Below are 15,519 nucleotides of genomic sequence, written 5' to 3'. Positions count from 1 at the left end.
TTTTTCCCTCTGTTGTCCTTGGCTTGTCTCCTCTTCCATAATATATATATATATATATATATATATATATATATATATATATATATATATATATATATATATATATATATATATATATATATATATATATATATATATATATATATATATATATATATATATATATATATATATATATATATATATATATATATATATATATATATATATATATATATATATATTTATTTATTTATTTATTTATTTATTTATTTATTTATTTGTTTTTCATCTATTTATTTATTTGTCTATTTATATTTATATGTATATTTATAAATGATGCGGTACGGATCAGTGGGGAAATGAAACTATCAAATATCAATGAAAGGATAGAGTACAGAAGAACTTTTTCTGAAGACGGCGGTACTGCGCTCTCCAGACCTCAGCTGTTTGTTTACAGTTTATACTCGTCCCGCACGCTGCTGTTCCCGCCACCCAACTCATGTCATGTGCTTCCCCTGAACTATGAACCCTGCAGGTAAGTTAAAAATGCACACGTTTAGCTGAAGGAAGCAATGGTAAGGGTGGTGCATTTGTCTACATGTGTGCTGGAAGCGGGGAGTGTGTGGCGCTGTGGTGTTTAAATCCAAGTGGCGGGTGACCAGTAGCTTTCGTGCCGGGCAATGTTTTGTTTTGAGAGGAAATGCCTCCCAGAATCAGTAGCATAACCGCTGTCTGTGAGAAGTATTGTTAGATGTTTTCCTGGTGTTGTGCAAGGTGTGTTAAGAGTAGTAGCAGTTACGGCACAGTCTATAGGGATAATGTAGTCTTGAGTACTGAAAGGCAGTCTCAGACAAATTTAAATCAGCATTATTCGAATACCAAGAAGAGCGTAGCCTTCATACAAAATAATCAGTTTAAGCTCATCTGTGTGTCTTGTTCATGTTTTTGTGTCCATAGTCTGGTTCATGCCTGGCTGGCCTGCCAGGCCAGGGTCAGCCGTGAAGACCATATGATAAACCAAAAGTATCATGGGCACTATCCTGATATAGTGATCCCTTCAGTTCGCCTTGTTTCCCGGTTCAGTTAATGCATAGACTTGAGCGTTCTGAGTAGCACAAAACGACTATGCGTGTTAATATACTCACTTTTTCACGTTTTATGATTTTTTTTTCCTGGCACAAGCCTTAGTAGACTTACAGTTTCACCACCTTGCCCTTTTTGGACGAAACTATTTTTTTCTGGTAGATTTCGGCTTGCTTTTGATTAAAATACCACATGTTTTTTGGGCGAAAATCAACCAATTTTTTTTTTTTTACAGCCCCAAAACATATGATTTGCATAAAAAAACCAACTGGTAAATTGATTAAAAACAAGCCGAAATCTACCAGAAAAAAAAATTAGTTTCGTCCAGAAAAGAACCTAACTAAACCTAACCTAATCTAACTAAACCTAACCTAACCTAACCTAACCTAACCTAAGCTAAGCTAACCCAACCCAACCTAGCCTAACCTAACAAAACCTAATCTATTCTAACCTAACCCAACCTAACCTAACCTCAGGGGCCGTCATGATTGGTGGAAATAATTATGCTTTTTTTTTTTTTCATTGGCTGCCGCTTCAGTTTCAAAGAACAGAACCAATCAGCGTAAACAATTAAGCGCATGCTCAGACAATGGTGTGTCACGGAGCCCGCCAAGCCGCTGCGAGCGCATGACACCATCAGTGTGCGGCAGGGTTTGATGCGGGAGGCTAGTGTCACGGCTGATCACCAAAACACCAAAACACACTTAATTTTAAAAAATCTGTGTCGCCATTCAAAAAGGTTGCACCTAGTATATATGGGGTTCAAATTACTCGTAATCAGGAGCTCTATCTCTTGAGGTGGGTAAAAAACACGTAGCTGATTGTGGTGAAACTCTGCAGTAATACCCAAGCCTTTTATTGGCTTTTAGTGATACTTTGGAAAACTCAGAAACAGTCCAGCGAGTAGTATTCCACAGTTTTCCTCCTCTTTTTGTAGCTGTTTACATTAGTAAGGCATTGTGGGTCCTGTGAGATTTGTGGTGTCAATAAATCACGTCACAAACGTCCAATGAGAGCCTGCCATGTTGGTTGGTAGTTGGTTAAATGACATATCAGGGCAAAACCAATCACAGACTTTAGTTGTATAGGACGTCCAATGAGAGCTTGCCATACTAAGTTTCTTATATAGTATTGCATTTGTTTCTCATTGTAGAGGATAAAACACGTCAACGTGCACCAATTAGTAAGTTGTTCTCACTATGGACATGTACTGTTTGGAATGCAAGTTCAGACGTTTTATTTAGTTCTATCTTTGCTAAACTAGAAAATGCAAGAATCCGACTGTGTGTGCATCACAAGTTGATTTTGCTTCCCAAATTGTGAGTAATATCAGATACTACCAGATATTTTTGTGATTTCCTTGAAGGGGTGCAGCACGGCAGCGTTCTGTTAGCCTGTTACGAGGGAGTGACTGTGGTGAGCCATGCTATTATTGGTGAGCAGTGTTGCCGATGCTTTGCTACATTTTGTATAGTGGTTAGAATTAGGATAGGTTATGTTTTGTTTAGTGTTTGGATAGTAACCAACCTGGGGAGGGTCTGGGAAGGCATAGCCCCCATGGCTAGTCTTAGAGGAGATGGTCCATGGAGAGGCAGCCTCCCCCTAGTTAGCCTAGAGGGGGATTAGGGGGGCTGCACCTCTGGCTAGTTTAGAATAAATCGTTGACATATAATTTACAAAAAATTATTTTTTTGTGAAGTATTGGCATATTTTCCATAGATTTTTTTTTTAATTGCCAAAAAATGATGTATTTTAGTTTCCCCCACCCAAAAACCCTGTTTTCCCTCATGTTCTCCAAGCTTGCTGTTTTTAGGGAGGGGATTGGTGATGACAGGGAGGAAGGATTTATTCTAGATATTTACCGCCAGCTCCCCCTTTGCAGCTTTTTCACTCAGCTGGCATGACGTAGGGATGAAAATATGATTACCAAAACTAACCTAACTTAATGGTGCTATTAGTCAGAAGATTTCTTGAGGAGGACTTACCAGTAGTGTGTGTCACCTCAACTATACCTTGTTTACTTAACCTATATTCCTGACGCCGAGGGGTTTAAAAGCTGGGCGCTGATTGGCTGCACCCCTCTCTCGCTAACATCCACGGAGAGGCTGTGTCTCGTATGTCCAGTGAGAAATGTTTTTATTTTATATGCTATAACTCACTTCATATAAGGGATAGCCAGATTTAGTCTTGGTTTGGTTTAAGTCTTAGGTTAAAGTTAGGGTTAGGTTAGTTTTTGTTTGAAAGAGCTGTGAAGGGGCAGGCGGGAAATGAGGTGAGGAGTGCTGTATGATGATTGCCAAGAATAGATAATTTCTATGGGATTAGCCATAGACTGTTGATTTATCTATTGGCAAATATTTAGTTTTTCAAATTGTGATGTTTGTAATGAAGGGATCAGTAGTAAAGTTAATGAGCTTAATTAACCTAACCTTAAATTGAAATATTTATATTTCAATATTATCCCATGACTAGTTCAAAATGAGCATACTGGAGCACAGCCAACTGTGTAAGACATCACTCTTTCACCAGTTTCTATTTTGAATGAAATATTTTTTTGCTGGTGGTTCTCTGCTTGATTTTGGTATTAGTTTAGGTCCATTTGTAGTTTCACTCAACTATCTGATGCGACTCATGTTTTCCTGCTGAGGAATGTAGTTAATTCATTGATAGTAGCTATATAAGATTTTCGTCACAAATGAATATTTTACGAGATGACTTTGGTGGGGGAGCATTAACCCCTTTAGCACTGGAATACATTTTTATTAAGAATTTTATTTTTACATTAGGAAGGGTCTATGGAGGTCAGAAGATTAATGGCTTTAGTCTTCACTTTTATAATCCTCCATATGAGTTTCTGAACCTGTATGAAATCACCAAATAGAAAAATAAATGTGAAAATGTGTCCTGGTACGGAAAGGGTTAAATTGAGTAACGTGTTGCATAAGAGATCAGAAGCCAATAAGATTACATGGAAAATCTGAATATTCTTTGATATTGCCAGTGGTGATGAGTTCTGCTTTGTTATTATTGAGCAGCATTGCCAATGATTTGCTACCCCTGGATTTATGTCCATTCCTAAGGCTTTCTCCTTGGACCCCCACAAAGGTTATTAACCAAACCCAACGTTGTAACCGATTTAATGCATGCCAAAAAATCATTGATTGGGAAAAACTACAAATTGTTAAAAAATAAGCATTACAAGGTCTTCTAGGTGGTAATAATGTTAGGTTTGCTTAGTAACCCTTGGGGAGTGTTTGGGGAAGAGGGCACAGTTCTCTGGTTATAAGATTTTGATGTTAGGGTTTGTTTGGTAACCCTTGCGGGTGTCTGAGTGTGCACTTTTGGCGGGTTATATATATATATATATATATATATTATATATATATATATATATATATATATATATATATATATATATATATATATATATATATATATATATATATATATATATATATATATATATATATATATATATATATATATATATATATATATATATATATATATATATATATATATATATATATATGTGTGTGTGTGTGTGTGTGTGTATATGTATATATATATATATATATATATATATATATATATATATATATATATATATATATATATATATGTGTGTGTGTGTGTGTGTGTGTGTGTGTGTGTGTGTGTGTGTGTGTGTGTGTGTTTCACTGTTTGATCTGCTGCAGTCTCTGGCAGAGACAGCCAGACGTTACCCTACGGAACAAGCTCAGAGCTCATTATTTCCGATCTTCGGATAGGCCTAAGACCAGGCACACACCACACACTAGGACAACAAGGTCACAACTACTCGATTTACATCCCGTACCTACTCACTGCTTGGTGAACAGGGGCTACACATGAAAGGAGACACACCCAAATATCTCCACCCGGCCGGGGAATCGAACCCCGGTCCTCTGGCTTGTGAAGCCAGCGCTCTAACCACTGAGCTACCGGGTGTATTCACCTAGTTCACCTAGTTGTAATTTTACAGGGCCTGGGTATCATACTCGTGTGGGCCCGTCTCCATATCTACACACATCCAACTTTCCTTTAAAACTATGCACACTCCTCGCTGACACCACCTCCTCACTCAAACCATTCCACACCTCCACACATCTTTGTGGGAACCTATATTTCTTCACATCCTTCAAGCATATTCCCTTGGCTATCTTTTTACTATGCGATCTCGTAGTTCTATTTAAGTTTTCCTCTCTCAACATCATTTGCTCATTATCCACTTCATCCAGTCCATTCAACAGTTTATAAACCTGTATTAAATCTCCTCTTTCTCTTCTTTGTTCCAAGGTAAGCAAATTCATTTCTTTTAATCTCTCCTCATAGGTCATTTCTGCCAATTCCGGAACCATTTTTGTTGCCATTCTCTGCAATCTCTCCAACTTCCTTATATGCTTCTTTTTATAAGGGGACCAAACCACTCCAGCATATTCCAATCTTGGTCTAATTACCGTACTAATTAATTTCTTCATCATATCTTTATCCATATAATGGAAGGCTAATCCAATATTTTTATCAAATTATACGTTTCTCCAAACATCTTATCAATATGAGCCTCAAACTGCCCATGGTCTTGTATTATCACTCCCAAATCCTTTTCCTTTTCCACCTTTTTCAACACTACTTCTTCACCCATCTTATATGACCCTCTTGGCCGTCTTCCACTCTTCCCATCTCCATCACATGACTTTTGCTCAGATTAAATTCCATTTGCCACCTCTTGCTCCACTCCCAAATCTTATCCAGATCTGCCTGTAAAATTTCACAATCTTCTTCACTCTTCACACACCTACACAACTTCGCATCATCCGCAAACAAATTAATATAACTGTTTACTCCCTCTGGCATGTCATTAATATATACAAGGAAAAGTATTGGTGCCAGCACTGAGCCTTGTGGGACTCCACTCTCCACCACCAACCAGTCCGACTTTGCATCCCTTATTACCGTTCTCATCTCCCTCCATCTCAAGTAGTTTTCCATCCACTTTAACACTTTTCCTTTCAGTCCTCCATAAATCTCTAATTTCCATAGCAGTCTCATGTGAGGTACCTTGTCAAAAGCTTTCTTTAAATCCAAATATACACAGTCCATCCATCCTCTCTCTCTTGTATTTTGTCAACCACTCTTGAATAAAAGCTCAGTAGATTTGTTACACATGACCTCCCTTTCCTAAAGCCAAATTGATGATCCGATAATAACTTATGATCCTCCAGGAACCGTATCCAATATTTCTTTATCACCCTCTCACAAATCTTACCGACCACACTTGTTAGAGACACAGGTCTATAGTTAAGAGGCTCTTCCTTACTGCCTCCCTTATAAATGGGCACCACTTCAGCTCTCTTCCACTCTACTGGTACTTCCCTGTTTCTAATGAGCACCTTATAATATCATATAATGGATCAATCAATTCTTCTCTACACTCCTTCAATAATTTTCCTGAAACTTCATCTGGTCCCATCGCTTTATCATCTTTAAGTTCCTCCAACTTTTTATATAACTCCTTTTTAGGTATCTTAATGTCATCCATGTGCACATTTCCTTGTACATTCTGAGGCTTTACAAACATTGTTTCTTCAGTAAATACTTGCTGAAACCTATTATTTAGCAATTCCGCTATATTCTTAGGGTCATCTACTATCCCTTGCTCTCCTTTTAATCTTTCAATGGACTCTCTCTTTTTAAGTTTACCATTACCTTACTCTTGTCTACAATATCTTTTTCAAATTTTCTTTCTTCCTCCCTCCTTACCCTCACATACTCATTTCTCGCCACTCTATAATTCTCCTTATTTAGTATATTCCTGCTCTTTTTCCATCTTTTCCAAGCCACATCTCTCTTTTCATTAGCCTTAACACAAGTTGCATTAAACCAATCCTTTCTTCCTTCCTCTCTCGGTTTATACTTTGGTACAAATTTCATAACTCCTTCTTTATAATATTTCATAAAAATCTCATATTTTTTTGCACTTCTCTGATTTGTAACATCTCCCAATCTAATTTTCTGAAATAATTTTTCAAACTTTCTGTGTCCATCTTTCTATAATTCAATCTACCACTCCTGTATGTCTCGTCCTTCCTTCGCTGTGTTGTTGCTATCTGCATTTCCATAACCACATGATCACTCTTTCCCAAAGGACATTTGTATTGTATATCTCCACATAGGTACACTTCTCTTGTTAACACCAAATCCAGTCTAGCCGGTTCATCATCTCCTCTATATCTAGTATTTTCCTTCACCCTCTGTTCCATCATATTTTCCATCATTAGATTAAGAAATCTCTCTCCCATGCTTCCTCTCCAACACCACTTACTAGATTTTCCCAATCCACCTCCTTACAATTAAAATCTCCTACTAGTATCACCTTTCTTTTTCCAGATAATACACTTTCCAAACTCTGTAAAGTATCCTTGATCATATTGTCGTATTCCTTAATGTCCAAGAATTTGTTTTAGGAGGTACATAGGTCACCATGATTATTAATTCTTTTCCATCACTTTTTATCCTTATGCTTATCACTTCTGCATTGTTCTTCCCATACCAAACCTTATCCACATTTATTTATTTCTTCGTCATAATCATAACTCCTCCTCCACCTTTACTCTCTATCCTTTCTCCATATATTATATTTATTATCCAAATTTATCTTTGTTTTTTCATGCAATTTTGTCTCAGTGTGTGTGTGTGTGTGTGTGTGTGTGTGTGTGTGTGTGTGTGTGTGTGTGTGTGTGTGTGTGTGTGTGTATATATATATATATATATATATATATATATATATATATATATATATATATATATATATATATATATATATGTATACATACAGGCAACCCCCGTTTAACGAAGGGGTTACGTTCCTAAAAAAACACTTCGTTAAGCGAAACTTCACTAAGCGAACCGATTATAACAAGTTTAACCCCTGACTTGAACTTCCATTGAGAGTAAGCAAAGCGAGAGTGCATCATAGTACAGTGAAAGGTTTAATGAAAGTAAAAATTATGACGTTTAACATTTTGGCAATTAAATTTAATTTAAGTCATTATAATGTACACTAATGTATGTATGTACGTAGCTTCATAATGTTGATGATCTTAAATTTACGAAGGGAGGGAGAGTGAAACGGGAAAGACACTAACCGGCAACCTGTGGAATGTAAACAAAGTGCGCATCATGGTACCGCATACAAAACTTATGTACCACATTTCCACAAGGCTTTCCATTTTATCTATTGTAGAGTCACGAGTTCAGGTGGTTCTGTTAGCTTTCAAGGAAGATACGGTCTCACCAGCCTTTTTAATAGTCTGCTGACTTGAAAATAGTAGAGACAGTAGATGGAGTCAAGATGGTGGCCTGAAATGCTATAGTTTTCTAGCCTCTCTCGTGTCTGTGAATAATATCCAGCTTCTCTTCGAGAGTAAGAGAATTCCTGGTCTTCTTAGGAATACTAGGCCACATTGCAAGGAGTTTTGGTGTTAAGTTGAGCGAGTGAAGACGAGCTGCTGCTGACGCTGTTATGGGAGTGAGTGGTGCATGTTGTCCACGAGAGGCTTGATCTTGATCTTGATCTTTATTCTACAGGTGTCCCAGGATTTCTCCAGAGGCAGGCCTTAGTATTTGTGGCTGCTAATGTATTCAAAAGCTTGTTGGCTTGCGTGATACGGCGGGGCTTTCAAACTTGGAAAAAATTACCAGGATAGATATATATATATATATATATATATATATATATATATATATATATATATATATATATATATATATATATACAGGCAACCCCATTTAACGAAAGTTCACAACGAAATTTCGCTACAACGAAGGTTTCATTTACTACCATCTGCTCGTTAACTAACACCAAACTCGCTTTAACGAAGTTTTATCCAGGTAATTTTTTTTCCAAATTTGAAAGCCCCACCGTATCATGCAAGCTGACAGGCTTTTGAATACACCAGGAGCTGCTGGTACTAAGGCCTGCCTCAGGAGAAATCCTGAGACACCTGTAGAATAAAGATCAAGATCAAGCCTCGTGGACAACACAGGCTCTGCCGATACAAAGGCCTGACTCAGAAGAAATTCTGTGTCACCTGTAGCATCAAGATCAAGATCAAGATCACACGCACCACTCACTCCCCAGTCAAAACATAACAGCATCACCAGCAGCTCATCTTCCTTAGTTCAACTTACCACCAAAACGCCCTGCAATGTGGCCTAACGTTCCTAAGAAGACCAGGAAGTGTCTTACTCTCGAAGTGAAGCTGGGTATTATTCACAGACAAGAGAATGGCCAGAAAACTAATAACATTGCTTCCCACCATGGCTTGACTCCATCTACTGTCTACTATTTTCAAGTCAAGAGACTCTATTAAGAAGGCTAGTGAGACCTCATCTTCCTTGCAAGCTAAAAGAACCACCAGAACTCGTGACTCTACAATAGATAAAATGGAAATGTGGTACATAAGTTTTGTATGCGGAACCATGATGTGAACTTTGTTTACATTCCACAGGTTTCCGGTTAGTGTATTTCCCGTTTCACTCTCCCTCCCATCATAAAGTTAAGATCATCAACATTATAAAGTTGCGTACATACATACATTAGTGTACATTATAATGACTTAAATTAAACTACCTAAATGTTTAACTTCATAATTTTTACTTTCATTAAACCTTTCACTGTACTATGATGCACTCTCACTTTGTTTACTCTCAATGGAAGTTCAAATCAGGGGTTAAACTTGTTATAGTCGGTTCGCTTAACGAAGTTTCGCTTAACGAAGTGTTTTTTTAGGAACGTAACCCCTTCGTTAAACGGGGGTTGCCTGTATATATTAGAGATTGATCGGTATGTTTTTTTCATGGCCGATACTGATGCCGATTATTATTAGTCAAGGAGACCGATAACCGATATTTAGAGCCGATATTTTATATATATATATATATATATATATATATATATATATATATATATATATATATATATATATATATATATATACAGGCAACCTCCGCTTAACGAAGGGTTACGTTCCTAAAAACACTTAAGCGAAACTTCATTGTTTAACTGATTATAACAAGTTTAACCCCTGATTTGAACTTCCATTGAGAGTAAGCAAAGCGAGAGTGCATCATAGTACAGTAAAAAGTTTAATGAAAGTAAAAATTATGAAGTTAAACATTTAGGTAGTTTAATTTAAGTCATTATAATGTACACTAATGTATGTATGTACGTAACTTTATAATGTTGATGATCTTAACTTTATGAAGGGAGGGAGAGTGAAACGGGAAATACACTAACCGGCAACCTGTGGAATATAAACAAAGTGCGCATCATGATACCGCATACAAAACTTATGTACCACATTTCCACAAGGCTTTCCATTTTATCCATTGTAGAGTCATGAGTTCAGGTGGTTCTTGTAGCTTTCAAGGAAGATGCGGTCTCACCAGCTTTCTTAATAGAGTCTGCTGACTTGAAAATAGTAGACAGTAGATGGAGTCAAGATGGTGGCAAGCAATGTTATTAGTTTTCTGGCCTCTCTCTTGTCTGTGAATAATAACCAGCTTCACTTCGAGAATAAGAAACTTCCTGATCTTCTTAGGAATGTTAGGCCATATTGCAGGGCGTTTTGGTGGTAATTTGAACTAGGAAAGATGAGCTGCTGGTGACGCTGTTATGTTTTGACTGAGGAGTGAGTGTTGCGCATGATCTTGATCTTGATGCTACAGCTGACGCAGAATTTCTTCTGAGTCAGGTCTTTGTATCGGCAGTGTCCACGAGAGGATTGATCTTGATCTTTATTCTACAGGTGCCTTAGTACCAGCAGCTCTTGGTGTGTTCAAAAGCATGTCAGCTTGCATGATACGGTGAGGCTTCCAAATTTGGAAAAAAATTACCTGGATAAAACTTTGTTAAAGCGAGTTTGGTGTTCGTTAAATGAGCAGATGGTAGTAAAACGATACCTTCGTTATAGCGAAATTTCGTTGTGTGAACCTTCGTTAAACTGGAGTTGCCTATATATATGTGTGTGTGTGTGTGTGTGTGTGTGTGTATACAGTAAGTCCTCGTTATACGGTAGTTCTTTATCCGGTAAAATCAGTTACGGTATTTGGAAATTACTATCCTCGATTTGATATACGATAAGAAAAATTCACAGATACGGTATCCGCTCATGTCATCCAAGAGGGCCCAGCGCGGGGGAGCAGGGGTGATGACGTCATCCACACCACACCTCCCCGCCACTCACAGTACTGACTTCAACTTGACCATCCTTGGAGCCTGTTATCTCTTCCCCTCCTCCCCTTTTTTACTGCATTACCTATTACTTACATGCATTACTAATTAGATGAATAAATGGAATATTAAAGAGTCTATTGTAAGCATAGATATATTCATAATAATTATGGCAAACATTTAAAGCCTACTACCAGTGGGGAACCATGCAGCAACTGATAAAGGGCACAGATGGGCTTGGCAAACCCACTTCCAGAGAATGGTGGAAGTCATATAACATCAAGCACGCCTTAGATAACATCGTCATCTTGGGACGAAGTGAAGACGTCTATGAACTTGGCGTGGAATAAAGTATGGCCAGAATGCGCACTTGACTTTTCAGGCTTCGCTGAAGACGACATTGGTGCAATCAGAAATGACATAGTAAATCTGTGCCATCGGCCTGGCTTCGATGAAGTTGATGATGATGTTCAAAGATCTTTTGGAAAGCCATGCTGAACCTCTCTCAAATGATGAACTTATAGAGCAAGACAAGGCATCACAGGAGGCAGAAAAAGAGGGAGACGAGGAAGAAGAACCTGTGCATGGCTTGGACATCAAAACTCTTAGAGAATGTCTCGGTGGTATCGAAAAAGCTCTGGAAATCCTGAAGGAACATGACCTAAATCCTGCCAGGTGTAGCAAAGTGGCTCATGACGTAGAGAAAAGTTTCAAGATTTATCACGAAATCTATGATGAAAAAAAAACAAGAAAAAACAAACAGTCCTCCATCTACTCGTTCTTCAAGCCAGTCAGACATGCCGTCCCTGTCACACCTGCAACCCTGCTACAGTTGGCCCTTTCACATCCGCTGCTGATGGTTCTACAGCTGGCCCTTCCACATCCGCTGTGACAGTTCTACAGCTGGCCCTTCCTCTATATCCTCTTTCTTCAAACCAGTGAAACGTACCGACCCTGCTACAGCTGGCCCTTCCACATCCGCTGCTGACGGTTCTACAGCTGGCCCTTCCTCCATATCCTCTTTCTTCAAACCAGTGAAACATGTTGACCCTGCTACAGCTGACCCTTCCAAATCTGCTGCTGACGGTTCTACAGCTGGCCCTTCCTCCATATCCTCTTTCTTCAAACCAGTGAAACATGCCGACCCTGCTACAGCTGACCCTTCCATATCTGCTTCTGACAGTGCAGACGACGTCTTATCCTCGTCTGCCCATTCATCCAAAGATGAGTAAGGGCTGAAATCCCTATTGTCCCTTAGCCTCGGGAGGGACGTCATCTGATAGAATACATGGCGAGTGAAAGGTAAATAAAAAAAATTTCTGTTAATTTCTTTTGTGCAATACTTTACTTTTTTTTATGATTATTTTCTTGTATTTTCATTTCTGTAGGGGTGACGTTTGACGTGCTGGAATGCATTCCCTATTATTACATGTTATAAAGGGTTTGGTATACGGTAATTTCGATTTGTGGTAAGGTTTTGAGGAATGCATACGTACCATATAACGGTACGTATGCGGTACATTTGCGTTCCTGGAAACTTTTCCGTAAATCGAAATTACCGTATACCGAGCACACCATAAATTGTAATAATAGGGGATGTGTTCCAGCACATCAAAAGTCACCCCTACAGAAATCAAAATACATGAAATTAGTCATGAAAAAAAAAAAAAAAATGTAAAGTACTGCACAAAAGAAATAAACAAAAAACTTTTTTATTTACCTTTCACTCGCCATGTATTCTATCAGATGATGTCCCTCCCGAGGCTAAGGGACAATAGGGATTTCAGCCCTTACTCATCTTCCGCTGAGTGTGCAGATGAGGATAAGACGTCGTCATCTGCACTGTCGGAAGCAGATATGGAAGGGTCAGCTGTAGCAGGGTCGACACGTTTCACTGGTTTGAAGAAAGAGGATATGGAAGAAGGGCCAGCTGTAGCAGGGTCTGCAGGTGTGACAGAGACGGCATGTCTGACTGGCTTGAAGAACAAGTAGATGGAGGACTGTTTGGTTTTTCTTATTTCTTCATCATAGATTTCTTGATAAATCTTGACACTTTTCTCTATGTCATGAGCCACTTTGCTACTCCTGGCAGGATTTAGGTCATGTTCGTTCAGGGTTTCCAGAACTTTTTCGATACCACTGAGACATTCTCATTTGATGTCCAGGCCACCCACAGGTTCTTCTTCGTCTCCCTCTTTTTCTGCCTCCTGTGATGCCTTGTCTTGCTCTATAAGTTCATCATTTGAGAAAGGTTCAGCATGGCTTTCCAAAAGATCTTGAACATCATCATCATCATCAGCTTCATGGAGGCTAGCCCTATGGCACAGATTAACTATGTCATTTCTGATCGCACCGATGTCGTCTTCAGTGAAGCCTGGGAAGTCATGCGCGCATTCTGGCCATACTTTTTTCCACGCCAAGTTCATGGTACACGTCTTCACTTCGTTCCAAGATGACTTGATGTTATCTAAGGCGTGCTTGATGTTATACAACTTCCACCATTCTCTGATAGTGGGCTTGCCAGGTCCATCTGTGCCCTTTATCACTTGTTGCATTGTTTGCCGCTGGTAGTAGGCTTTAAATGTTTGCCTTAATTATTATGAATATATTTGTGCTTACAATAGACCCTTTAATATTCCATTTATCCATCTAATTAGTAATGCATGTAAATAATATGTAATGCAGTTAAAAAAAAGGGGGGTAGAGGAAGAGATAACAGGCTCCAAGAATGGTCAAGTTGAAGTCAGTACTGTGAGTGGCGGGGAGGTGTGGCGGGGATGACGTCATCACCCCTGCTCCCCCGCGCTGGGCCCTCTCGGATGACATGAGCGGATACCGTATCTGTGAATTTACTGTATAAAGAACTACCGTATAACGAGGACTTACTGTACAGGCAACCCCCGCTTTACGAACAGGTTACGTTCCTAAAACCATTCGTTAAGCGAACCAATTACAACAAGTTTGACCCCTGACTTGAACTTCCATTGAGAGTAAACAAAGCGAGAGTGCATCTTAGTACAGTGAAAGGTTTAATGAAAGGTTGCCAGCTAGCATCTCCACTCTCTCCCTTTATGAATTTAAGATCATCAACATTATAAAGTTACTTACATACATACGTACATTATAATAACTTAGTCTTAAATTAAACTGCTTAAATGTTTAACTTCATAATTTTTACTCTCATTAAACCTTTTACTGTACTATGATGCACTCTCGCTTTGTTTACTCAATAGAAGTTCAAGTCAGGGGACAAATTTGTTATAATTGGTTCACTTAGCGAAAATTCATGCAATGAACGTTTTTTAGGAACGTAACCCGTTTTTTAACCCTTAGCCGGCGGTGGAACTATATATAGACTCGTCTCCAAAATTTATCCCTTGTATTTCGCATTATATTAGTGCCCCGAGCCACAAAATGATAACTGGCGACTCAAGAGTGGCCTTGGTGTACGTGACTTCTCACACTCATTCTGTTCCCAGCTTTCAGGCAGGGTGGATTGCCTGTCTGCCTGTCATTCCACCAATATAGTATTATTTCTTGGACATATTTGGGAATTTTAGGCACAACCATGCTTCCTACAAGGAGGAGAATCACTGATGAGGATTTACAGCTGATTCTAGCGCATGATTTAGATGATGAGTTAGTAAGAGAGGAAACCATCACATAACTGAAAAAGCAAAAAACAAAAACAAAAAAATTGGGAGGGTGGAGGGAACCCACATCCAGGTCACAAGTCCTGGACACATTTTTTAATGTGGGTGTGAGTGACTCCTAGTAAACATATAAAGAAATTTCACTTTAAAGCCTAAAGTTTGATTTGAGAAACTTGTAAACACGGCGCGAAATTGCGGTAGAGTCTATATAAAGATGCTGTCAAAACGTAACAAAATGCGGTGTAACTAAATTTATGCTGCACACCAGTAGGCGGCAGAAGCTATATATAGACGATTCAAATTTTAGGAGACAGCCAACGTCACTGCTGCGGCTAGGGGTTATGATTGCCTGTGTGTGTGTGTGTATATATATATATATATATATATATATATATATATATATATATATATATATATATATATATATATATATATATATATATATATATATATATATATATATATATATATATATATATATATATATATATATATATATATATATATATTATTTATTTATTTATTTATTTATTTATTTATTTATTT

General features: G+C 38.2%; 1 protein-coding gene across 1 annotated transcript in view; it reads left to right on the top strand.

Moving 5' to 3' along the window:
- Positions 1-387: 387 nt before the first annotated feature.
- LOC123500168 (nuclear pore complex protein Nup205-like) overlaps positions 388-15,519 on the top strand; it is a 39,221-nt gene continuing 24,089 nt past the window's right edge. Inside the window, exon 1 of the mRNA XM_045248874.1 lies at positions 388-517. Coding sequence (XP_045104809.1) covers positions 505-517 — 13 coding nt within the window. The 5' untranslated portion in view covers positions 388-504. The remainder of the gene's footprint in view (positions 518-15,519) is intronic.

Source organism: Portunus trituberculatus, chromosome 50 (assembly GCF_017591435.1).
Source record: "Portunus trituberculatus isolate SZX2019 chromosome 50, ASM1759143v1, whole genome shotgun sequence".
Taxonomy (NCBI): domain Eukaryota; kingdom Metazoa; phylum Arthropoda; class Malacostraca; order Decapoda; family Portunidae; genus Portunus; species Portunus trituberculatus.
The sequence above is the reverse complement of the archived record's forward strand: the minus strand, read 5'-3'. Positions and strand labels throughout refer to the sequence as shown.